This window comes from Mobula hypostoma, chromosome 26, assembly GCF_963921235.1.
Source record: "Mobula hypostoma chromosome 26, sMobHyp1.1, whole genome shotgun sequence".
Taxonomy (NCBI): Eukaryota; Metazoa; Chordata; class Chondrichthyes; order Myliobatiformes; family Myliobatidae; genus Mobula; species Mobula hypostoma.
Genome location: NC_086122.1, coordinates 2875304 through 2902495, shown reverse-complemented (window position 1 = coordinate 2902495; position 27192 = coordinate 2875304). Strand labels below are relative to the sequence as shown.

The following is a 27192-nucleotide window of genomic DNA, read 5'->3' as shown; positions in this document are numbered from 1 at the left end:
TAACAATCTCAAGTTCAAAAGGGCACCTTCTATGTATCCTGATAGTATTTCCACTTATCATATTAGACATTTATCAGTCTAAATAAGATTTCCAAAACATCAACATTTTTCTGCTCATTTTGTGTTGTGTTTTAAAATTGTGTGTAAAATGGAATTTGCTAACAATGAGTATAAAGCTCCTTAATCACGGACTTATTCCTTGTAATCTTCAGTGACAAGCTGCATGAAGTAAACCATAATTCTAGAAGCAGGAATATATAAATCTCTGCTCTGTATGTCAGCAGCACCCTAAGTACAAATGTATATATCACTGACCATGAGTGGCAATAACAAAACATAGATCGAATTGATTGTAAATATTATTAATTCTTCACTCAATGAATGGGCATGTCCGCTGAAGCAGACTTTTAACTTCATCTGATACAACAGCTGATTTCATTGCATGAGGAAGATTTATGGTAGAATCATACATTTGCCAGTGTGGCTACGGAAGGATAATGCCAGAGAAGATGTAGTTAGGGAGGAATGACCTTGAGTGATTTTATGATGCTAACACCTAGAGCTCATTTTTTCACTGCATTAAGCATTAGTTCACTAATATGAAGCATCGTATAGAGCCGGTCTGGGTCAGTACAAGGCGTCCCACAAATGAAACTGTAACTAGGTGGAGCTGCAGCACGGGGCTACATGGAAACTTATCAATGAGATTAAAGTGCGATGGACAGACCCCATTAATGCATGTTAATCAGATCAGAGCTAGACAATCCTGTCACACTAAGTCATGATGCTGGTGGACAATGAGGACCATAAGACATAGGAGCAGAATTAGGCCATTTGGCTCACCGAGTCTGGTCTGCCAGTCAATTATGACTGATCCTTTTTTTCCCTCCTCCTCAACCCTAGTTCCTGGCCTTCTACTGTAACCTTTGATGCCATGCCCAATCAAGAACCTATCAATCTCTGCCTTAAATACACACAATGACCTGGCCTCCAAGCTGCATGTGGCAACAAATTCCACAAATTCACCACCCTTTGGCTAAAGACATTTCTCCACATCTCTGCTTTGAAAGGATGCCCCTCTATCCTGAGGCTGTGCCCTCTTTTCTAAGACTCTCCCACCATGGGAAACATCCTTTTCACATCTACTCTGTCTAGGCCTTTCAACATTCGAAAGGTTTCAATGAGATCCACCCTTATCGTTCTAAATTCCAGCGAATACAGACCAAGAACCATCAAACATTCCTCGTATGATAATCCTTTCATTCCTGGAATCATCCTTGTGAACCTCCTCTGGACCCTCTCCAATGCCAGCACATCTTTTCTAAAATGAGGAGCCCAAAACTGTTCACAATACTCGAGGTGAAGCCTCACCAGTGCCTTCTAAAGCCTCAGCATCACATTCCTAATCTTGACATCTTGAAATGAATGCTAACATGCCATTTGCCTTCCTCACCACTGACTCAGCCTGCAAGTTAACCATTGGAGTGTCCTACACAAGGACTCCTAAGTCCCTTTGCAAATCAGATTTTTGAATTTTCTCCACATTTAGAAAGTAGGGTGCACATTTATTTCTACTACCAAAGTGCATGACCTTACATTTTCCACCATTATATTTCATTTGCTACTTTCTTGCCCATTTTCCTTCTGTCTAAGTCTATGTCAAGTCTTCTGCCCAGTCTAAGACATGCTTCTGCATCCTACCTGTTTCCTTAACACCACTTGCCCCTCCACGAATCTTTGTATCATCTACAAACTTGGCATCAAAGCCACCTATTCAATCATCTAAATCATTCATATACAGCATAAAAAGACGCAGTCCCAACACTGACCCCTGTGGAATAACACTTGTCACTGGCAGCCAACCAGCCAGGGATCCTTTTGTTCCCATTTACTGCCTCCTACTAATCAGCCAATGCTCTAACCATGTTAGTAACTTTTCTGTAATATCGTGGCCCCTTAACTTTGTAAGCAGCTTCAGGTGTGGCAACTTTTCAAAGGCCTTCTAGAAGTCCAAACATACAACATTCTCTGCACCCCTTTGTCTATCCTACTTGTAATCTCCTCAAAGAATTCCAACAGGTTCATCAGGCAGGACTTTCCCTGAAGGAAAACATGTTGACCTTGTCCTATCTGGTCCTGTATTACCAAGTACTCCATCACTTCATTCTCAGCAATTGACTCTAACATCTTCCCAACCATTGAGGTCAGGCTAACTGGTCTTAATTTCCTTTCTGCTGCCTTCCTCCTTTCTTATAAAGTGGAGCAACATTTGAAATTTTCCAGTCTTCTGGCACCATGCCAGAGTCCAATGATTTTTACATAGAACATAGAATAGTACAGCAAAGTACAGACCCTTCGGCCCACAATGTATAACCCCCCCACGCCTTAAATTACTCCATATACCTCTCTAGTAGTCTATTAAATTTCACTAGTCTATCTGCCTCCACCACTGACTCAGGCAGTGCCTTCCACGCACCAACCACTCTCTGAGTAAAAAACCTTCCTCTAATATCCCCCTTGAACTTCCCACCCCTTGCCTTAAAACCATGTCCTCATGTATTGAGCAGTGGTGCCTTGGGGAAGAGGTGCTGGCTGTCCACTCTATGTATTCCTCTTTAATATCTTGTGTACCTCTATCATGTCTCCTCTCATCCTCCTTCTCTCCAAAGAGTAAAGCCCTAGCTCCCTTAATCTCTGATCATAATGCATACTCTCTAAACCAGGCAGCATCCTGGTAAATCTCCTCTGTGCTGGCACCAGTGGGATCAGCAGTTGGTCTGCCACCTGTCTTCAAGAGAGAGAGAGATAAGGAAAACAATGGAGCAGCATTTGGAGATGTTAATGAAGGGACGGGAGAGAGTAACGGAAGGAGAGCTGTCAAGAGCGGCTCCCCCTTTGAACCCTGAACTGTTTGACGTGATGGACAGGCGATACCCCAGCAGGGGGATAAAAAGGGACAGGTTCACTAAGGCAAGACACACACGACACCCCGAGGTAACGAGACCCTGGAAGTGGTGCGTCTCCTACAAGTCGGTGGGAAGTTTTTTGGACGGCTGATCGCGGGATCAAGCCATAGACGCTCAGGGTGGAAAGGCACGATCGGCGGGAACCTGGTGTGTGTCCACCCTTGCCTAGGTGCCGGGTTCACCGCAGAGAAACGATCGTATCTGGAAACGGAGGGGTCACGGTCGGTGACCTCAGATGACATCACAAAGGGCTCGCACGAAAGCTGAAGGTCTGTGTGGAAGCCTTGAATATTCATTCGTTTTGCTCTCTCTCTCCTTCCCCCCACTGTCTGTGAACTGAACTGAACTAAATTGAGCTGAACTTTGCGTCACTTTGAAACTGGTCATTTACCCCTAGACAACGATAGAGCTTGATTGATCCTGTTACCTTAATTCTGTGTACATGTGTGTTTATCATTGCTGAACTGTTGCATTTATTATCCTTTTGATTAGAGTACTGTGTTGCTTGTTTCTTTAATAAAACTTTCTTAGTTCTAGTAATCCAGACTCCAACTGAGTGATCCATTTCTGCTGGTTTGGCAACCCAGTTACGAGGTACGTAACATAAGTGGGGTTCTCGTCCGCGATTTTGAACGCTAAATTTGGGACGGAGTAAATTGATTAGGTTAAAATTCCCGAAATAAAGAAAAAACAAACAGCAGAAATGGAGGCTGAGGAATTTATAAAGGTGCCGACCTTGGAGGCATTAGAGGATGCCAGGAAATCGGAATTGGTAGCTGTGGCCAAACGGTTGAATCTTGCTAAGGGAAAGTCGACAATGAGGAGAGAGGAGATACACAGAGCTATCGTAGAGCACTATGTATCTAAAGGTGTGTTTCCCCAAGGCGAGCTAGAGGTGGTGTCTATTGAAAAACCTGCTGGAGACGCGGTCAGGTGCAGCTTGAAAAACTGAGACTCGAGCACGAGTTCCGGGTACGGCAGTTGGAGCGAGAAGAGAAGGAGAGAGAGTTAGAAAGGCAGGAGAGAGAGTTAGAAAGGTGGGAGAAAGAGAAACAGCTGGAAAGGCAGGAGAAAGAGAAAGAGTTAGAAAGGCAGGAGAGAGAGAGAGAGACAGTTGGAGCGAGAAGAGAAACAGAGGGAAAGGGAATTCGAGCTGGAGAAGTTAAGGATAAGGGCAGAGCAGGGGCCCGTGCCGAACCAAGGTGGAGGGTTCCGGGCAACCCAGGAGGTTAGGCTGGCTCCCCCATTTGACGATACCGACGTGGATCGGTACTTTCTCCATTTCGAAAAAGTTGCTACAAGTCAGGACTGGCCGAGGGATAAGTGGGCTGTTTTGCTTCAGAGTGTACTGAAAGGGAAAGCCCAACAAGCTTACTCAGCTTTGTCCGCGGAAGATGCCCAGAGGTATGAGGTGGTGAAAGAGGCCGTTCTCAGGATTTATGAGTTGGTCCCGGAGGCATACCGGCAGAGGTTCCGGAATGCGAGGAAGCAGTGGGACCGCACGTATTTAGAGTTTGCCCGTGAGATGCAGACATATTGTGAGTGTTGGTGCACCTCGAAGGGGGTAGAGGGGGATTATGACAGACTGCTACAGCTGATCCTGATTGAGCAGTTTAAGGGTTGTGTCCCTGAGGGTATGAGACCCTACCTAGATGAGAAAGAGGCAGCCACGTTAGCCGCAACTGCTAAGTTAGCGGATGAGTATGCGTTGACGCATAAAATGAAGTTTGCCCCGAGTAAATGCTACCAGAAGGGTAGTCAGGACGGCGGGGAGAGTCTGCCAGGAAAGTCAGAAAGTAAGCCGGGGACTAGTGAGAAGGATAAGGTAGACCGGGAGCAGTCTGGTAGGAAGTCTCCTGGGGTCGTCTGTTATAATTGCGGGAAAGTCAGACGCTTTGCGTCCAGGTGCTTTGCCCCAATGAAGGAGACGGGAAAAGGAAAAACGGCGATTTTGACTGGCTGTATCGAGCTGGTAAATGAACCGCTAGGACAAGACAGGTCTGCCAAAGTTCAGGAAGGGCGCGAGAGGTTTATCTCGGCCAGATTGGTGTCAGTGAAGGAGGGGTTAAGACCAGTTCCAGTGCGGATCTGGAGAGACACGGGAGCGTGTCAGTCACTGATACTGAAGAGTGTATTAGAGTTTAGCTCAGAGACCCAGACTGGGGAGGTCAAGGTCAAAGGTATTGGGGAAGGGACAGAGGCCGTCCCTTTGCACCAGATACACTTACAAAGCAACCTGGTCTCTGGACTAGTCACGATCGGGGTGAGGTCCGAATTACCGATAAAAGGCGTGGAAGCCTTGCTCGGTAATGACCTCGCCGGGGGAATCGTGTTCCCAGCAGTGAGATTGACAGGTCAGCCTGCCAGCATTGAGGCCCCACCCATGGACTCACAGGTTCATCATGGGACTGTGGTAGTAAATTTAGCTGAGACGTTTCTGCCACCCTTGTACGAGAAGGGGGTAGAAAGTGAAAAGAAGGAGTGTAGTGAAACAAGAGGTAGTGAGGGAGCTGAGACAGACTTAGCATTAGCCAGGAAAGAATTTGTGCAAGCGCAGGAGCAAGACGAGGGGCTGATGGTTTTGGCAGAGACAGCTCTTTCTGACACAGAATTAACAAGGGAACCAGTAGGCTATTGTGCGGAGGAGGAAGTGCTAAGGAAGAAAGGGAGACCAAGTACCGTACCCGCAGATGAGGAATGGGGGGTGGTGCAAAAGAGTTATGGGGATGAGATTTTTAACCTGGCCCACAAGGTACCCCCGGTGGACATTTTGAGGTGCTGGAGGGAACAGTTGGTGGAATCATGAAAGAGGTTTACCGGCTGCACTGGAGGAAGGATGTTATTGATTATGGCCGACGCGAACTGAGACGGTCACAGGCTTTTGATATGCTAACAAACCTAGTCGGTGTTAGTGCGGAAATCAATGAAGCTAGAGTCCCCCGATAAGAGAAAAAGCCATTTTGAAAAGATGAGTATGGTGTCGACCAGATGGGAGAAGGCTATTGTTTTGGTCAGCGCTGCTGATAAGGTCTCTCCCTTAATCCCCGAACAAAGCGACTCTTTAGGAGAAGTAATTAAGCGACTCGCACACGTGTTTGATTGTCCCGAGGCGATGCAAAGAACTGGGACGTTGGGTGGTGTTTGTTACACTAGGCCAGCCTAGCGGGCAAAAACCCTATAGAATGTTAATTCAGTGACAAAAGGGCTGACGAACACAGAGGTGTGTATTGGCAATGTAATACAGCTGTCTGAAGTCAGCTTGATAGTGAACCTTGAAAAAAATGAGTTCGACCACACAAAGGTCACTTACCTGGGAATTGTGGTGACACAGGGGCAGCTGACAGCGATGCAAGCTAAAGTGCGGGCTATCTCTGACATCCCAACCCCGACAGACAAGAGGGCCCTCAGAAGGCTCTTGGAGATGGTGGGGTACTGTAGGAACTTTTGCAATAACTCTGCGGTTACTACCCCTCCCCCTCCTAGTGTTTTTGGCCACTATGAAGTTTGCTAAGTTGGAGCCTGGTCTAAGGGATTATTAATAACACATATAAAAGGAACAGAAAATGTGATTGCTGACTGTCTGTCAAGGTGTTGACAACTTCATATTCACTGTATTAGCCAAATAGCTGATAAAGATGTATATTTGTGTGTATCAAATAATGTATTCATGTTTGTAATTTTTACCCCGGTAAAAATCCTCAAAAGTGGGGAAGTTTGACGAGAATACACATAGATTAAGATGTTAGCTGGCCTGTGCTGGCACCAGTGGGATCAGTGGTCTGCCACCTGTCTTCAGGAGAGAGAGAGATAAGGAAAACAATGGAGTAGCATTTGGAGATGTTAATGAAGGGACGGGAGAGAGTAATGGAAGGAGAGCTGTCAAGAGCGGCTCCCCCTTTGAACCCTGAACTGTTTGAAGTGATGGACAGGCGATACCCCAGCAGGGGGATAAAAAGGGACAGGTTCGCTATGGCAAGACACACACGACACCCCGAGGTAACGAGACCCTGGAAGCGGTGCGTCTCCCACAAGTCGGTGGGAAGTTTTTTGGACGGCTGATCGCGGGATCAAGCCATAGATGCTCAGGGTGGAAAGGTGCGATCGGCGGGAACCTGGTGTGTGTCCACCCTTGCCTGGGTGCCGGGTTCACCGCAGAGAAACAATCGTATCTGGAAACGGAGGGGTCACGGTCGGTGACCTCAGATGACATCGCAAAGGGCTTGCACGAAAGCTGACTGCGAAGGTCTGTGTGGAAGCCTTGAATATTCATTCGTTTTGCTCTCTCTCTCCTTCCCCCCACTGTCTGTGAACTGAACTGAACTAAATTGAGCTGAACTTTGCGTCACTTTGAAACTGGTCATTTACCCCTAGACAACGATAGAGCTTGATTGATCCTGTTATCTTAATTCTGTGTACATGTGTGTTTATCATTGCTGAACTGTTGCATTTATTATCCTTTTGATTAGAGTCCTGTGTTGCTTGTTTCTTTAATAAAACTTCCTTAGTTCTAGTAATCCAGACTCCAGCTGAGTGATCCATTTCTGCTGGTTTGGCAACTCAGTTACGGGGTACGTAACACTCTTAATATCTTGTATACCTCTATCATGTCTCCTCTCATCCTCCTTCTCTCCAAAGAGTAAAGCCCTAGCTCCCTTAATCTCTGATCATAATGCATACTCTCTAAACCAGGCAGCATCCTGGTAAATCTCCTCTGTACCCTCTCCAATGCTTCCACATCCTTCCTATAGTGAGTCGACCAGAATTGGACACAGTACTCCAAGTGTGGCCTAACCAGAGTTTTATAGAGCTGCATCGTTACATCACTGCTACATCAGACTCTACTTTCTCCCTATCAAATTTCAAGTTGAATTCAATCATATTGTGATCACTGGTTCCTAAGGGTTCTTTTACCTTAAGTTCCCTAATCACCTCTGGTTCATTACATAACACCCAATCCAGTATAGCTGAACCCCAAGTAGGCTCAGTAACGGACTGCTCTAAAAAGCTATCTCTTCACTGTACAACAAACTCACTCTCTTGAGATCCATTATCAACCTGATTTTCCCAATCAACCTGTATGTTAAAATCTCCCATAACGACCATAACATTGTCCTTCTGACACGCCTTTCCTATTTCCTGTTGTAACCTGTCGTCCACCTCCAAGCCACTGTTGGGATAACATGCCATCAGGGTCCTTTAACGTTTGCAGTTTCTCAACTCAGCCGACAACGATTCAACATCTTCCAATCCTATGTCACATCCTTCTACTGATTTGATGCCATTCTTTACCAGTAGAGCCACACCACCCCCTCTGCCTACATTCCTATCGCACTGAAACAAAGTGTAACCTTGGACGTTTAGCTCCCAACTACAACCATCATCCAGCGAAGAGTCAGATTCAAGATGGCCACAACATCATAACTGGCAATCTGTAATATTGCAACAAATATTCCACCTTATTTCTTATACTGCGCACATGAAAAAGAACACCTTGAGTGTCGTAGTTGCTACCCCTTTTGATTCTGCATCCCTAATGTACTGATACTCACCCTGTTGGCTGCAACTATGTTCCATCACTTATCTCACCATCCTGACAGTCTGATTGCATGCTGCCTTTACTTTTTTACCATCTATCCTATCCTAAGTCCCATCAGTCCAGTTCCCAACCCCCTGCCAAGTTAGTTTAAACAGTCACCAACAGTTCAAACAAACCTGCCCATAAAAATATTGGTTCCCCTCGGGTTTAGGTGCAACCTATCACTTTTGAACAGGACATACCTCCCCCAAAAGAGATCCCAAAACTCCAATAACCTGAAGCCCTATGAAGCTCTATCGTTCAGTACAACAGTATCTGCTGTATGACTTTAGGATTCTTTATGACAGACTGTACGACTTTATGGTTCTGTATGTCTCTGTGGCTCTGTACGATTGTATCTTCTGAATGACTCCATGGTGCTGTATGACTGTATCTTCTGAATGACTCCATGGTGCTGTACGACTGTATCTTCTGAATGACTTCATGGTGCTGTACGACTGTATCTTCTGAATGACTCCATGGTGCTGTATGACTGTATCTTCTGAACAACTCTATGGCTCTGTACCACTGTATCTGCTGTATGATTCGATGGTATTATATAACTGTATCTTCTGTACAACTCTATGGTTCTGTACCACTGTATCTGCTGCACAACTCTATGGTTCTATACAACTGTATTTGCTGTGCAACTCTATGGTTCTGTTCGACTGCATCTGCTGTATGATTCAATAGTATTATATGGCAGTATCTTCTGTACAACACTATGGTTCTGTTCAACTGCATCTGTTGCACAACTTTATGGTTCTCTACGATTGAATGAGCTGTGTGACTCAATGGTTCTGGATGACTGTATCTGCAGTAACACTCTCTGGTACAGTATGACTGTATCTGGTTACAACACTATCAATCTGACAACTGTATCTGCAGTATAGCTCTATGGTTCTGTATGACTTCATCTGCAGTAAGATGCTATGGTTTGATATGATTGTATCTGCTGTAAGACTCTGCTACTCTATGACGGTATCTACCTACGATTCCATGGATCTGTATAACTAAAGGTGGGAGGAGAAGATGGTGGCGTGCCTGCGTGTGCGCAGCCCTCCGGTGAAAAATGATATTGTATCTGTTAAACAGGGGCCGTGGACAATTCTGAGTTGACGGAGAATGGACGTGAAAGCACAGAGGAACATCTGGAGAAATTTCTGAAACGCTCGTTCGCAACTGTTGTTACTGTGTGGTCAGGAATCTTTCGGAGGGTAGGCCTCAAAATCCCCGGCCTTGCCTGCTTTTGGCGACTGAGAAGGAGGTCGAATCGTTCGAACAGAGATGGCGCTCAGTACTAGGTGTCGTAGAGCTGATCAGAGCTCAAAGTTTTCGGATGACTCAGAGTCCCATTGTGGTCGGCATGGCAGGGAGAGTTTTTCTTCCTTCTCCCGTCTGTGTGAGATGTGGGACATTTGAGAGACTTTGAAATTTACTGTGCTCATGGACTTCTTCATCAAGTTATGGTATTGTTGCACTATTTGTAACTATATGTTATAATTATGTGGTTTTGTCAGTTTTTTCAGTCTTGGTCTGTCCTGTGTTTTGTGATATCACACCAGAGGAAATATTGTATCATTTCTTGATGCATGCATTACTAAATGACAATAAAAGAGGACTACGTGTCTTCATAACCTATCGGTATCTGGTGTATGACTCTATGGTTCTGTATGACTCTATAGTTCTGTAAAACTACTATACAAATTTATGGATCTGTATGACTCCAACTGCTATATGACTCTATGGTTCTGTATGAATCTACCTGTTGTATCACTCTATGGTTCTGTATGACTATACCTGTTGTATGACTCTATGGTTCTGTATGACTGTATCTGCTCGACAACTCTATGTCTGTGTGTAAATGTATCTGCAGTAAGACTCGATAGCAGGGGTCAGACACCTTTTTGCCTCTGTGGGCCGGATCATGTATTAATAAGCGGACGGTGGGCCAGATAAATGCCATAAAAAATTTGAAATATGGGGATTATCCATTTAAATACATCTAGTTATGTTTTGTCTCAAATTAATGAATACGCATGCTAGAAAATCTTTTGTGCTTAACCAAGGATGCCAATTAGTAATCAAAGAATTCAGTTTAGTTGCAATTTATTTCAATCAAGGCAGCTTTTGAATCTATTAAAAGAACACAAAGAATCTTTAAACATAAAACGTATGAACATGATGCATTGAATGGTAGTAAATTAAGTACAATAAAAAAGAAATTTTTAATGCAAACGGTTGATAAATCAATGTGAAACTTGATGCTGTTTGTTGCTTGAAAGCTTCTCAATATTGGATGTCAGATGTGTTGATGCCAAGAGAAAAACATTATCCAGATGGGCATCAGTCAATCTTGTTCTCAAATGGTTCTTGGTGTGCTTCATTTTTGAAAATAATTGCTCAGGGATAAGTGCTGCCAAACAATGATGCCATCTTTTTTGCATGGTCCACTAAGTTAGGATACTTCCCACTTGGATGAATATATTTTCTATAAAAGTCAGGACAAACAATATCCACCACTGCCAGTAAACATTCTTTGGCAAACTCTCTATCTGTAAAAGGCTTCATCTTTTCTGCAATACTTTTTAAGACTTTGTAGCTTGCAGGGGTATTTCCTTCATTTTCACTGCTTCTCTTGGCAAAAAATGACGTTTGTTTTCCGAAAAAAGCCTTAATTCGCTCAATTTCATCTTTCCTTGCTTGCCCAGTAAACTTGTTAAAATTTCCACGATACAACACACATCAAAGTTGCTGGTGAACGCAGCAGGCCAGGCAGCATCTCTAGGAAGAGGCGCAGTCGACGTTTCAGGCCGAGACCCTTCGTCAGGACTAACTGAAGGAAGAGTGAGTAAGGGATTTGAAAGCTGGAGGGGGAGGGGGAGATGCAAAATGATAGGAGTAGACAGGAGGGGGAGGGATGGAGCCGAGAGCTGGACAGGTGATAGGCAGAAGGGGATACGAGAGGATCATGGGACAGGAGGTCCGGGGAGAAAGACGGGGGGGGGTGACCCAGAGGATGGGCAAGAGGTATATTCAGAGGGACAGAGGGAGAAAAAGGAGAGTGAGAGAAAGAATGTGTGCATTAAAAAGAGTAACAGATGGGGTACGAGGGGGAGGTGGGGCCTAGCGGAAGTTAGAGAAGTCAATGTTCATGCCATCAGGTTGGAGGCTACCCAGACGGAATATAAGGTGTTGTTCCTCCAACCTGAGTGTGGCTTCATCTTTACAGTAGAGGAGGCCGTGGATAGACATGTCAGAATGGGAATGGGATGTGGAATTAAAATGTGTGGCCACTGGGAGATCCTGCTTTCTCTGGCGGACAGAGCGTAGATGTTCAGCAAAGCGGTCTCCCAGTCTGCGTCGGGTCTCACCAATATATAAAAGGCCACATCGGGAGCACCGGACGCAGTATATCACCCCAGTCGACTCACAGGTGAAGTGATGCCTCACCTGGAAGGACTGTTTGGGGCCCTGAATGGTGGCAAGGGAGGAAGTGTAAGGGCATGTGTAGCACTTGTTCCGCTCACACGGATAAGTGCCAGGAGGGAGATCAGTGGGGAGGGATGGGGGGGACGAATGGACAAGGGAGTTGTGTAGGGAGCGATCCCTGCGGAATGCAGAGACAGGCGGGGAGGGAAAGATATGCTTAGTGGTGGGATCCCGTTGGAGGTGGCGGAAGTTACGGAGAAAAATTTTTTAAAAATTTCCACGATGGCAGGTCTCGTAATGTCGCCTGATGTTTGCCACCTTCTTCACAGCAACATTACTGGACTTTGTTCAGTGGGGGAAGGGATATTACTGGAGTTTGTTCAGTGAGGGAGGGGATATCACTGGACTTTGTTCAGTGGGGGAAGGGATATTACTGGAATTTGTTCAGTGGAGGAGTCACTGAGTCCTGACGATGGGTCTCGGCCTGAAACCTCGACTGTACCTCTTCCTAGAGATGCTGCCTGGCCTGCTGCATTCACCAGCAAATTTGATGTGTGTTGCTTGAACTTCCAGCATCTGCAGAATTCCTGTTGTTTGTTGGAGTTTGTTCAGTTGGGGAGGGACATCACTGGAGTTTGTTCAGAGGGGAAGGGACATTACATTACTGGAGTTTGTTCAGTCGGGGGGAGGGACATTACTGGACTTTGTTCAGTGGGGGAAGGGATCTGACTGGAGTTTGTTCAGTGGGGGGGAGGGACATTACTGGACTTTGTTCAGTTGGGGGAAGGATATTACTGGACTTTGTTCAGTGGGGGAAGGGACATTACTGGAGTTTGTTCAGTCAGGGAGGGGATATCACTGTAGTTTGTTCAGTGGGGGAAGGGGTATTACTGGAGTTTGTTCAGAGGGGGAAGGGACATAACTGGAGTTTGTATAGTGGGGGAGGACATTACTAGAGTTGTTATGTGTGGGGAAGGGACATCACTGGAGTTTGTTCAGTTGGGAAGGGGACATTGCCGGAGTTTGTTCAGTGGGCGAAGGTACATAACCGGACTTTTTCAGTGGGGGTAGGGGATTACTGCAGTTTGTTCAGTTAGGCGGAGGGACATTACTGAATTTGGTTCAGTGAGGGAAGGGACATTACTGGGTTTGTTCATGGGGAAAGGTACATTACTGGAGTTTTAAAAACGCAAACAACAGGAATTCTGCAGATGCTGGAAATTCACGCAACGCACATTTTGGATCTCCCCCTCCCCCTCCCACTTTCAAATCTCTTACTAACTCTTCCTTCAGTTAGTCCTAACGAAGGGTCTCGGCCTGAAACGTCGACTGTACCTCTTCCTACAGATGCTGCCTGGCCTGCTGCGTTCACCAACAACTTTGATGTGTGTTACTGGAGTTTGTTCTGACGGGGGATGAGAAATTACTGGAGACTGTTTAGTGGGGGAAGGGACATTACTGGAATTTGTTTAGTGGGGTAGGGGCATGACTGGAATTTATTGAGAAGTGGTTTTGAGATTGCTGGAGTTTGATCAGTGAGGGGAAGGGCATCACTGGAGTTTGTTTTGAGGGGGAAAGGACATTACTGGAGTTTTCTCAGTGGGGGAAGGGACATTATTTGAGTTTGTTCAGTGGGGGTAGGGACGTTATTGGAGTTTTTTCAGTTTTGGAAGGGACATCACTGGAGTTAGTTTAGTGGGGGAGAAGGCACATTACTGGAGTTTGATCAGTGGGGGAAGAGAAATTACTGGAGATTGTTCAGTGAGGAAAGGGGCATCACTGGAGTTTGTTCAGTGAGAGAGGGGAGATTACTGGAGTTTATTCAATGGGGGAGGGATTTCATAGGGGTTTGTTCAGAGGGGGAAGGGACAACACTGGAGTTTGTTTTGAGGGGGAAGGGACATTTCTGGAGTTTTCTCACGTGGGAGGTGACATTACTGGAGTTTGTCAGTGGGAAGAGACATGACTGGAGCTTGTTCAGGGGGGGGTAGGGACGTTATTGGAGTTTGTTCAGTTTTGGAAGGGACATCACTGGAGTTAGTTTAGTGGGGGAGAAGGCACATTACTGGAGTTTGTTCAGTAGGGGATGGGACATTACCAGAGATTGTTCAGTAGGGGACGAGACATTACCAGAGATTGTTCAGTTGGGGAAAGGACATTACTGGAGTTTTTTCAGTGCGGGAAGGGACATTGCTGGAGTTTGTTCATTGGGGGAAGGGACATTACTGGAGTTTTTTCAGTGGGGGAAGGGACATTACTGGAGTTTTTTCAGTGGGGGAAGGGACATTGCTGGAGTTTGTTCATTGAGGGAAGGGACATTACTGGAGTTTATTGACTGTACGGTTCTGTTTGACTCCAGCTGCTGTAGGACTCTATGGGTCTCTACAATGGTGCTGGCGGTAGGACAAAATGGTTCTGTATGATGGTGCCTGCTGTAGGAATCTATGGTTCTGTACGATGGTGCCTACTGTAGCAGTCTCTGGTATTGTATGACTGTATTGAATACAACTCTATGGATCTGTACCACTCTATCGCTATACCGCTCTTTCGATATGTATGACTGTATCTTCTGTACAACTCTATGGTTCTGCACGAATGTGTCTGCTGAATGACTCCATGGTTGTATGCAACTGTATCTGCTGTAGAACTGTATGGTTCTGTTCGACTGTATCTGCTGTGTGAATCAATGGTATTATATAACTGTATCTATTGTACAACTTAATGGTTCTGTATGACTGTATCTGCATTTTCTAGTACTGTACGACCGTATCTGGTTACAACTCTAACAATCTTTAACATCTCTAACATGATAGTGATCTAGAAGATTATGATAGAGATCTAGAAGATTATAAGGTTAGCAGGAAGGAGCTTAAGAATAAAATCAGGAGAGACAGAAGGGGCTCTGAGAAGGCCTTGACGGACAGAATTAAGGGAAAACCCCAAGGCATTCTATAAGTATGTGAAGAGCAAAAAGATAAGACGTGAGAGAATAGGACCAATCAAGTGTGACAGTGGAAAATTGTGTATGGAACCGGAGGAGGTAGCGGAGGTACTTAATGAATACCTTGCTTCAGTATTCACTACGGAAAAGGATCTAGGCAATTGTAGGGATGACTTACAGCAGACTGTAGAGTTGAGCATGTAGATATTAAGGAAGAGGATGTGCTGGAGCTTTTGGAAAGCCTCAAGTTGGATAAGTCACCGGGACCGGATGAGATGTGCCCCAGCCTCTTGTGGGAGTTGAGGGAGGAGATTTCTGAGCCTGTAGTGATGATCTTTGCATCATCAGTGGGGACGGGAGAAGTTCTGGAGGATTGGAGGGTTACAGATGTTGTTCCCTTATTCAAGAAAGGGAGTAGAGATAGCCCAGGAAATTATAGACCAGTGGGTCTTACTTCAGTGGTTGGTAAGTTGATGGAGTAGATCCTGAGAGGCAGGACTTATGAACATTTGGAGAGGCATTATATGATTAGAAGTAGTCAGCTAGTCGTACCTTATGAGCCTGATTGAATTTTTTGAGGATGTGATTAAACCTGTGCTTCAGGGATCTGTTCTGGGACCCCTACTCTTTGTGATTTTTATAAATGACCTGGATGAGGAAGTGGAGGGATGGGTTAGTTACTTTGTTAATGACATAAAGGTTGGGGGTGTTGTAGATAGTGTGGAGGGCTGTCAGAGGTTACAACAGGACATTGATAGGATGCAAACTGGGCTGAGAAATGGCAGATGGAGTTCAACCCAGATAGATGTGAGGTGGTTTATTTTGGTAGGTCAAATATGATAACTCTTGGCAGTGTAGAGGATCAGAGGGATGTTGGGGTCCGAGTCCATAGGGCACTCAAAGCTGCTGCGCTGATTGACTCTGTGGTTAAGAAGACATACGGTGCATTGGCCTTCATCAACCGTGGGATTGAGTTTAAGAGCCGAGAGGTAATGTTACAGCTATATAGGACACTGGTCAGACCCCACTTGGAGTATTGTGCTCTGTTCTGGCCACCTCACTACAGGAAGGATGTGGAAACCATAGAAAGGGTGCAGAGGAGATTTACAAGGATGTTGCCTGGATTGGGGAGCATGCCTTATGAAAACAGGTTGAGTGAACTCAGCCTTTTTTCCTTAGAGCGACGGAGGATGAGAGGTGCCCTGATAGAGGTGTATAAGATGATGAGAGGCATTGATCGTGTGGATAGTCTGTGGCTTTTTCCCAGGGCTGAAATGGCTAAGATTAGGGAGCACAGTTTTAAGGTGCTTGGAAGTTGGTACAGAGATGTCAGGGTTAAATTTTTTACGCAGAGAGTGGTTAAGTGCGTGGAATGGGTTGCTGACAACGGTGATGGAAGTGGATATGATAGGGTCTTTTTAGAGACTCCTGGATAGGTACATGTAGCTTAGGAAAATAGAGGCTATGGGTAACCTTTGGTAATTTCTAAGGTAAGGACATGTTCGGCATAGCTTTGTGGGCCAAAGGGCCTGTATTGTGCAGTAGGTTTTCTATGTTTCTAATCTGACGACTATATCTGCAGTACAACTCTATGGTTCTGTACGAATGTACTGGCTATGCGACTTTGGTTCTGTATGACTGTATGTTGTACAAGATTATGTTTTTGTATGACTGTATCTGCTGTACAACTCTATGATTCTGATTGACTGTATTTGCTGTTAGAATCTCTGGTACTGTATGAATGTTCTGCTTACGAATCTATGGATCTGTACGACTGTATCTGCTGTACGACTCTATAGTTCTGTACAACTGGTTGTATGATTCTGTGGTTCTGTATGGCTGTATCTGCTGTGTGACTCTGGTTCTGTACGACTATATCTGCTGCACGACTCTAAGATTCTGTACAACTGCATCTGCTGTACGACTCAATGCATCTGAATGAATGTATCTGTTGTACCACTCTGTGATTGTGTACGCCTGCTATACATCTCAACTGTTCTTTACAACTGTATCTTCTGTACGACTCTTTGCTTCTGTACGACTGTCTCTGCTGTACGAATCTATGGTTCTGTATGAGTGTATCTGCTGTAGGCTTCTATAGTTCCGTATATCTGTATCTACTGTGTGACTCTAAGTTTCTGTATAACTGTATCTGCTGTACAACTCTATGGTTCTGTACAAATGTATCTGCTGTATGAACCTGTGGTTCGGTATGACTGGTTGTATGGCTCTATAGTTCTGTATGACTGTATCTGCTTTACCATGCTATAGTTCTCTTCAACAGTATCTGCTGTAGGACTCCTATGGTTCTGTATGACTGTTTCTGCTGTAGGACTCTATGGTTATGTACGACACTTTCTGCGGTATGACACTATGGTTCTGTACGACTGTATTGGCTGTGCGACTGTATGGCTCTGTATGACTGTTTCTGGTGTAAGACTCTATGGTTCTGTAAGGCTGTATCAGCTGTACAACTCTATGGTTATGTATGACTGTATCTATTGTACAACTCTATGGTTCTGTATGACTGTATCTGCTGTATGACTCTATGGTTTTGTTCGACTGAATCTCCCAGGTACAGTACGACTGTATCTGGTTACGGACCTATTGATCTGGCGACTCAGTACAACTCTATGGTTCTGTACAACTATATCTGTTGTTCAAGATTATGGTTTTGTACGACAGTATCTATTGTACAAGATTATGGTTTTATATGACTATCTGCCGTAAGACTCTATGGTTCTGTGTGACTGTATTTGCTGTAAGACTATGGTACTTTACAATTGTATCTGCTTACAAATCTATGGATCTGTATGACTGTATGTGCTGTACGACTCTATAGTTTGTAAGACTGATTGTATGACTCTATCGTTCTGTACAACTCTATGTGCTGCATGACTTTATGGTTCTGTACGACAGAATCTGTTGTAACACCCAATGGCTCTGTATGCCTGCTGTACAACTGTATCTGCTGTACGACTCTATGAAACCCATCCCTCCACTTCCTCATCCAGGTCAATTATAAAAGTCACGAAGTGAAGGGGTCCCAGAACAGATCCCTGAGGCACATCACTGGTCACCGACCTCCATGCAGAATATGACCCGTCTACAACCACTCTTTGCCTTCTGTGAGCAAGCGAATTCTAGATCCACAATGTAAGTTCCCCCTGGATCCCATGCCTTTTTGCTTTCTCAATAAGCATTGCATGGGGTACCTTATCAAATGCCTTGCTAAAATCCATTTACACTACATCTACTGCTCTAACTTCATCATTGTGTTTAGTCACATCCTCAAAAAATTCAATCAGGTTCATAAGTCACTACCTGCCTTTGACAAAGCTATGCTGACTATTCCTAATCATATTGTGCCTCTCCAAATATTCATAAATCCTGCCTCTCAGGATCTTCTCCATCAATTTACCAACCACTGAAGTAAGACTCACTGGTCTATAATTTCCTGGGCTATCTCTACTCCCTTTCTTAAATAAGGGAATAACACCTACAACCCTCCAATGCTCTGGAACCTCTCCTGCCCCCACTGATGATGCAAAGATCATTGCCAGAGGCTCAGCAATCTCCTCCCTCACTTCCCACAGTAGCCTGGGTTATATCTCATCCGGTCCCGGTGACTTATCAAACTTGATGCTTTCGAAAAGCTCTGGCACATCTCCTTTCTTAACGTCTATGTGCTCAAGCTTTTCAGTCCATGTTGTCACCCAGTTCGGATATGACCCAAGTGCGGAGTGAGAGATACTGAAGCAGGTCAATAGTTCACAGACTTTAAAGTGAACAGTGTTAAAGGGAAAAGAAAACAATAAATGCTCGGGCAATCAGGGCTATTAACTAAAACTTTCAAATGGAAAACGAAGCTGACACTGCGGCTGAAAAGAACAACTAAGAATAAGTTGCTAGTCTTCAGAGTCAGTTGACTCCACAGTCCAATTTCTCAGGCAAGGCGGAATGCAAGCAGGCAGCAAAGCGTTGCTGTGTCCAAGTCTTGACAAATACTATGACGAAATGAATGGAGTTAAAGACTATCAACATGAAATAATTTGCTGACATGTGCATATTCACAAGCGCAATTGCTGTATCTGCTGCACTGCGGAATCCATGGTTGTGACAGCTGTAAGTCATCTCTACAATCGCTAAGGTCCTTTTCCATAGGGAATACTGAAGCAAAGTATTCATTAAGTACCTCCGCTACTTCCTCCGGTCTATACACACTTTTCCACTGTCACACTTGATTGGTCCTATTCTCTCACGTCTTATCCTCTTGCTCTTCAAATACTTGTAGAATGCCTTGGGGTTTTCCTTAATCCTGTCTGCCAAGGCCTTCGCATGGCCCCTTCTGGCTCTCCTAATTTCATTCTTAAAGTCCTTCCTGCTAGCCTTATAATTTCCTAGATCTCTTTCATTATCTAGTTTTTTGAACCTTTTGTAAGCTTTTCTTTTCTTCTTGACTAGATTTTCAACAGCCTTTGTACACCACGGCTCCTGTACCCTACCATTCTTTCCCTGTCTCATTGGAAGGTACCTATGTAGAACACCACACAAATATCCCCTGAACATTTGCCACATTTCTGCCGTACACTTCCCTGAGAACATCTGCTCCCAATTTATTCTTCCAAGCTCCTGCCTAATAGCTTCATATTTCCCCTTATTCCAATTAAACACTTTACTAACTTGTCTGTTCCTATCCCCCTCCAATGCTATGGTAAAGGAGATAGAATTGTGATCACTATCTCGAAAATGCTCTCCCACTGAGAGATCTGACACCTGACCAGGTTCATTTCCCAACACCAGATCAAGTACAGCCTCTCCTCTTGTAGGCTTATCAACATACTGTGTCAGGAAACCTTCTAGAACACAACTAACAATCTCCACCCTATCTAAACCCTTTGCTCTTGGGAGATGCCAATCAATATTGGGGAAATTAAAATCCCCCATCATGACAACCCTGTTATTACTGCACCATTCCAGGAACTGTCTCCTTATCTACTCCTCGGTGTCCCTGTTACTATTGGGTGGTCTATAAAAAACACCCAGTAGAGTTATTGACCCTTCCTGTTTCTAACTTCCACCCACAGAGACTCCGTAGACAATTCCTCCATGACCTCCTCCTTTTCTGCAGCCGTGACACTATCTCTGATCAACAGTGTCACACTCCCACCTCTGTTGCCTCTCTCCCTGTCCTTTCTGAAACATCTGAAGACTGGCACTCTAAGAAGCCATTCCTGCCCCTGAGCCAGCCAAGTCTCTGTAATGGCCACAACATCATAGCTCCAAGTACTGATCTACGCTCTAAGCTCATCCGCTTTGTTCATGATACTCCTTACTTTAAAATAGACACATATCAAACCATCAGTCTGAGCACATCCCTTTCTATCACCTGGCTATCCTCCCTCTCACACTGCCTACAAGCTTTCTCCATTTGTGAGTCAACCGCCCCTTCCACCATCTCTTCAGTTTGGTTCCCACCCTCTGGCTTAAACTTTTCCCAAAAGCCTTAGCAAACCTCCCTGCCAGGATATTGGTCCCCCTCAGATTCATGTGCAACCCGTACTTTTTGTATAGGTCACAGCTGCCCCAAAAGAGGTCCCAATGATCCATAAATCTGAATCCCTGCCCCCTGCTCCAATCCCTCAGCCACGCATTTATCCTCCACCTCATTCTATTCTTATACTCTCTGTCACGTGGCACAGACAGCAATCCTGAGATTCAGCTTCTCAGCTTCTTTCCTAACTCCTTGTAGTCTGTTTTCAGGACATCCTCCCTTTTCCTACCTATGTCGTTAGTACCAATATGTACCATGACCTCTGGCTGATCACCTTCCCACTTCAGGATATTGTGGACGCAATCAGAAACATCCTGGAACCTGAGGGATCCAGGACCTTACACGTCATCCATTTCTCTTTCCACAGATGCTCCCTGGCCTCCTGACTGTTACCAGCTTTCACTGCTTTCAGTTCAGGTTTCGACCATCTGAATTCTTTTGATTTCCATAACGTGAACAATTACTTTAATTTTCCAGTGTTAATAGGATAAGTTCACTCTTCAATAGCTTCTTGATTAACTTGATAGTGCTCTTATAATTGCTTTAGTCTGGCAATCAAATTCTTGGTGGTCCATCTTAGTTATTGTACATGTGGTCTGTTGGGTACTCAGTGATTATAGGTTAGGAATGATACATAAACAATAGCTGTATCTGTAAAGGTACATATTACGTTGCTATTTATTTATTTACTAGAATAAAGCATAGATCAGGCCCTTCTGGCCCTTCAAGCTGCTTTGCCCAGCAAATCAGTTTAATCCTAATCATGAGTCAAACTGTGGGAGGAAGCTGGACCACTAGATCACCGGAGGAACCTACGCAGTTTCAGGGAGAACGTACAGACAGCGGTAAGAGATCCTTCATGAATATTATCCTACATTGAGCCACTAAAGGAGATATTGCCAACATTTTAAGGAGTAGTTTAAATCAGATGTGAAGATTAAAGAATCACTAGAGGGAAGTCTGGATTTGAACCTTAAACACTCAAAAACATGACCACTGATAATGATGCTACAATAAGTGGGGTTATGCAAGATTCCAAAGGTAGAGTAACACAGAGTCTGCGGATTGCTACATCACTGAAGTAGATTACAAAAATAAAGGTTTTGAGGAATGGAATAACTTGTATACAAGCTTAATTTGGTGTCACATACCCTGTCAAGCTTCTGAATAGTCTGGCACAGACTCAAACAAGTGCAAGGGAGGAGCTGAACTTAGCAGCTAGAAGTTATTAAGTCCCTAATTCCCAAATAATGAATCAAGAAATAAGCCTCATAGCTTCTAATTTCCTAATGAAACAAGTGTTGTGTTATTCAGTTTCCTATTGTGATTAATGAAATAATTACCATATGATTTCAAAAACTGACCTATTGTTGTATGACTTATGATTAATTCTCACCAAATGGCATATTAATTGATAATACAAGACAAATCCTTTGAAATATCCTGTGTGTTCACTCAAATGCTTTTACTTTCACATTATTATTGTAATTGAGATATATAGTGCTATGTAATTTTTTCTTCTTCTATAATTCATATGCAGTTTAATATAATAACAATGTTTAAGGACACTGAATTAAAATGATACATAGTCAAGAGGCATAAGGATAATTTCACTTTGATAAAATATGGCCTAGTGAAAGTGAAATCTTTAGCTTATTTTCACACAGGTGTCTTAGCTCTTGCTGATTATGTGATCCAGGTAATTGGAGAGCTGTACAGAGAAGGACTTTTCAAGATAAGCTCTACCAGTCATATTATCAGCCACACTGTAGTAAATACATGCAAAAGAAACATCCAGAGCAGTTTATCATATTCAACGATTGAAGGAAACAATGCTTCTCGCAAAAACAAACGTTTATAAAGAAAGAGAGAGACATTGTGGGGAATGAAGTTCAAGGACTGAAAGTTAAAAGTGTTGAGGAGAGGCTATCATAGATGAGATTAACAGTTTGGAATGAGCAAAGGGTGTAAAGAATTTAAATTAATCAAACAGTTAGGGAAGAAGCAAAAGAAAGATATAAATGGATCCAGCCTGGCATTGAGATAATAATGGAAGGGCTTAAAGGAATAAATATGGGAGGTAAGCAGACTCAATACATGAAGACCGAAGAGAGGAGGAACATAAACTGACAGACATTGTTATATGGGAATAATTTAAAATAATTTCTATCCTTAAAACCCATGTAATAAAATTCAGTAACAGAAGGAAAACAATCTGTTGGTAATGATGCATAACAAGAGAACACTAGTAAAATATGCTTCTGTGTCTATTTCATGTAGTAGTTTATATTCAAATTAAACAATATGAGTAGGATAAACATCCGTATGTTGTTTGAGAAGAGTTACCAGTTTTGACACTTACGTTTTGGAATTGTCCCAAACAACACAGTGTGGGTCAGATGTTCCCTGTAATGATAAAAATGAACATATATTGTTAATACAATTACTTAAATTGTTAAAAGGAAAACAACTGCTTCCCTGCTGCCAGGGGCAAGGATGTCTCTGAATAGTTGTAGAACAATGGTGAGGAGGAGGGTGAACAGCCAGAGGTTATTGGCCTGTTGGTATAAACAACATAGGTAGAACAAGGGATAAGGTTCTGCAGAATGAGTATAGGTAAACATTCAAAGTAAATTTATCATCTAACTACATATACGTGACCATATACAACTCAGATTCATTTTCTTGCAGGCATACTCAGTAAATCCAATGATCATAATAAAATCAATGAAAGACCACTCCAAACAGGGTGGACAATAAAATCAATGAAAGACCACACCAAACAGGGTGGACAATAGAATCAGTGAAAGACCACACTAAACAGGGTGGACAATGGAATCAATGAAAGACCACACTAAACAGGTTAGACAATGGAATCAATGAAAGACCACACCAAACAGGGTGGACAATGGAATCAGTGAAAGACCACACTAAACAGGGTGGACAATGGAATCAATGAAAGACCACACCAAACAGGGTGGACAATGAAATCAATGAAAGACCACACTAAACAGTGTAGACAATGGAATCAATGAAAGACCACACTAAACAGGGTGGACAATGGAATCAATGAAAGACCACACCAAACAGAGTGGACAATGGAATCAGTGAAAGACCAAACCAAATAGGGTGGACAATGGAATCAATGAAAGACCACTCCAAACAGGGTGGACAATGGAATCAATGAAAGACCACACTAAACAGGGTAGACAATGGAATCAGTGAAAGACCACACCAAACAGGGTGGACAATGGAATCAGTGAAAGACCACACTAAACAGGGTGGACAATGGAATCAATGAAAGACCACACCAAACAGGGTGGACAATGAAATCAATGAAAGACCACACTAAACAGTGTAGACAATGGAATCAATGAAAGACCACACTAAACAGGGTGGACAATGGAATCAATGAAAGACCACACCAAACAGGGTGGACAATGGAATCAGTGAAAGACCACACCAAATAGGGTGGACAATGGAATCAATGAAAGACCACTCCAAACAGGGTGGACAATGGAATCAATGAAAGACCACACTAAACAGGGTAGACAATGGAATCAGTGAAAGACCACACCAAACAGGGTGGACAATGGAATCAATGAAAGACCACTCCAAACAGGGTAGACAATGGAACCAATGAAAGACCACACTAAACAGGGTGGACAATAAAATCAATGAAAGACCACACCAAACAGGGTGGACAATGGAATCAGTGAAAGACCATACCAAATAGGGTGGACAATGGAATCAATGAAAGACCACTCCAAACAGGGTGGACAATGGAATCAATGAAAGACCACACTAAACAGGGTAGACAATGGAATCAGTGAAAGACCACACCAAACAGGGTGGACAATGGAATCAGTGAAAGACCACACTAAACAGGGTGGACAATGGAATCAATGAAAGACCACACTAAACAGGGTGGACAATGGAATCAATGAAAGACCACACCAAACAGGGTGGACAATGGAATCAGTGAAAGACCACACCAAATAGGGTGGACAATGGAATCAATGAAAGACCACTCCAAACAGGGTGGACAATGGAATCAATGAAAGACCACACTAAACAGGGTAGACAATGGAATCAGTGAAAGACCACACCAAACAGGGTGGACAATGGAATCAGTGAAAGACCACACTAAACAGGGTGGACAATGGAATCAATGAAAGACCACACCAAACAGGGTGGACAATGAAATCAATGAAAGACCACACTAAACAGTGTAGACAATGGAATCAATGAAAGACCACACTAAACAGGGTGGACAATGGAATCAATGAAAGACCACACCAAACAGGGTGGACAATGGAATCAGTGAAAGACCACACCAAATAGGGTGGACAATGGAATCAATGAAAGACCACACCAAACAGGGTGGACAATGGAATCAATGAAAGACCACACTAAACAGGGTAGACAATGGAATCAGTGAAAGACCACACCAAACAGGGTGGACAATGGAATCAATGAAAGACCACTCCAAACAGGGTAGACAATGGAACCAATGAAAGACCACACTAAACAGGGTGGACAATAAAATCAATGAAAGACCACACCAAACAGGGTGGACAATGAAATCAATGAAAGACCACACCGAACAGGGTGGACAATGGAATCAATGAAAGACCACACTAAACAGGGTAGACAATGGAATCAATGAAAGACCACACCAAACAGGGTAGACAATACAATCAATGAAAGACCACACTAAACAGGGTGGAAAATGGAATCAATGAAAGACCACACCAAACAGGGTGGACAATGGAATCAATGAAAGACCACACTAAACAGGGTGGACAATGGAATCAGTGAAAGACCACACCAAACAGGGTGGACAATGGAATCAGTGAAAGACCACACCAAATAGGGTGGACAATGGAATCAATGAAAGACCACTCCAAACAGGGTGGACAATGGAATCAATGAAAGACCACACTAAACAGGGTAGACAATGGAATCAGTGAAAGACCACACCAAACAGGGTGGACAATGGAATCAATGAAAGACCACTCCAAACAGGGTAGACAATGGAACCAATGAAAGACCACACTAAACAGGGTGGACAATAAAATCAATGAAAGACCACACCAAACAGGGTGGACAATGGAATCAGTGAAAGACCACACCAAATAGGGTGGACAATGGAATCAATGAAAGACCACTCCAAACAGGGTGGACAATGGAATCAATGAAAGACCACACTAAACAGGGTAGACAATGGAATCAGTGAAAGACCACACCAAACAGGGTGGACAATGGAATCAGTGAAAGACCACACTAAACAGGGTGGACAATGGAATCAATGAAAGACCACACTAAACAGGGTGGACAATGGAATCAATGAAAGACCACACCAAACAGGGTGGACAATGGAATCAGTGAAAGACCACACCAAATAGGGTGGACAATGGAATCAATGAAAGACCACTCCAAACAGGGTGGACAATGGAATCAATGAAAGACCACACTAAACAGGGTAGACAATGGAATCAGTGAAATACCACACCAAACAGGGTGGACAATGGAATCAGTGAAAGACCACACTAAACAGGGTGGACAATGGAATCAATGAAAGACCACACCAAACAGGGTGGACAATGAAATCAATGAAAGACCACACTAAACAGTGTAGACAATGGAATCAATGAAAGACCACACTAAACAGGGTGGACAATGGAATCAATGAAAGACCACACCAAACAGGGTGGACAATGGAATCAGTGAAAGACCACACCAAATAGGGTGGACAATGGAATCAATGAAAGACCACTCCAAACAGGGTGGACAATGGAATCAATGAAAGACCACACTAAACAGGGTAGACAATGGAATCAGTGAAAGACCACACCAAACAGGGTGGACAATGGAATCAATGAAAGACCACTCCAAACAGGGTAGACAATGGAACCAAAGAAAGACCACACTAAACAGGGTGGACAATAAAATCAATGAAAGACCACACCAAACAGGGTGGACAATGGAATCAGTGAAAGACCACACCAAATAGGGTGGACAATGGAATCAATGAAAGACCACTCCAAACAGGGTGGACAATGGAATCAATGAAAGACCACACTAAACAGGGTAGACAATGGAATCAGTGAAAGACCACACCAAACAGGGTGGACAATGGAATCAGTGAAAGACCACACTAAACAGGGTGGACAATGGAATCAATGAAAGACCACACCAAACAGGGTGGACAATGAAATCAATGAAAGACCACACTAAACAGTGTAGACAATGGAATCAATGAAAGACCACACTAAACAGGGTGGACAATGGAATCAATGAAAGACCACACCAAACAGGGTGGACAATGGAATCAGTGAAAGACCACACCAAATAGGGTGGACAATGGAATCAATGAAAGACCACTCCAAACAGGGTGGACAATGGAATCAATGAAAGACCACACTAAACAGGGTAGACAATGGAATCAGTGAAAGACCACACCAAACAGGGTGGACAATGGAATCAATGAAAGACCACTCCAAACAGGGTAGATAATGGAACCAATGAAAGACCACACTAAACAGGGTGGACAATAAAATCAATGAAAGACCACACCAAACAGGGTGGACAATGGAATCAATGAAAGACCACACCAAACAGGGTGGACAATGGAATCAATGAAAGACCACACCATACAGGGTGGACATTGGAATCAATGAAAGACCACACCAAACAGGGTGGACAATAAAATCAATGAAAG

The 27192-nt window shown here is 43.8% G+C and overlaps 1 protein-coding gene across 7 annotated transcripts in view; it reads right to left on the bottom strand.

The window, feature by feature from the left end:
* Positions 1 to 27192, bottom strand: part of LOC134338213 (adhesion G protein-coupled receptor B2-like) — a 1212788-nt gene that overhangs the window by 440900 nt on the left and 744696 nt on the right. For all 7 annotated transcript variants that reach the window (XM_063033890.1, XM_063033884.1, XM_063033886.1 and 4 more), the window contains one exon: positions 22831 to 22874. In XM_063033890.1, coding sequence (XP_062889960.1) covers positions 22831 to 22874 — 44 coding nt within the window. The remainder of the gene's footprint in view (positions 1 to 22830; positions 22875 to 27192) is intronic.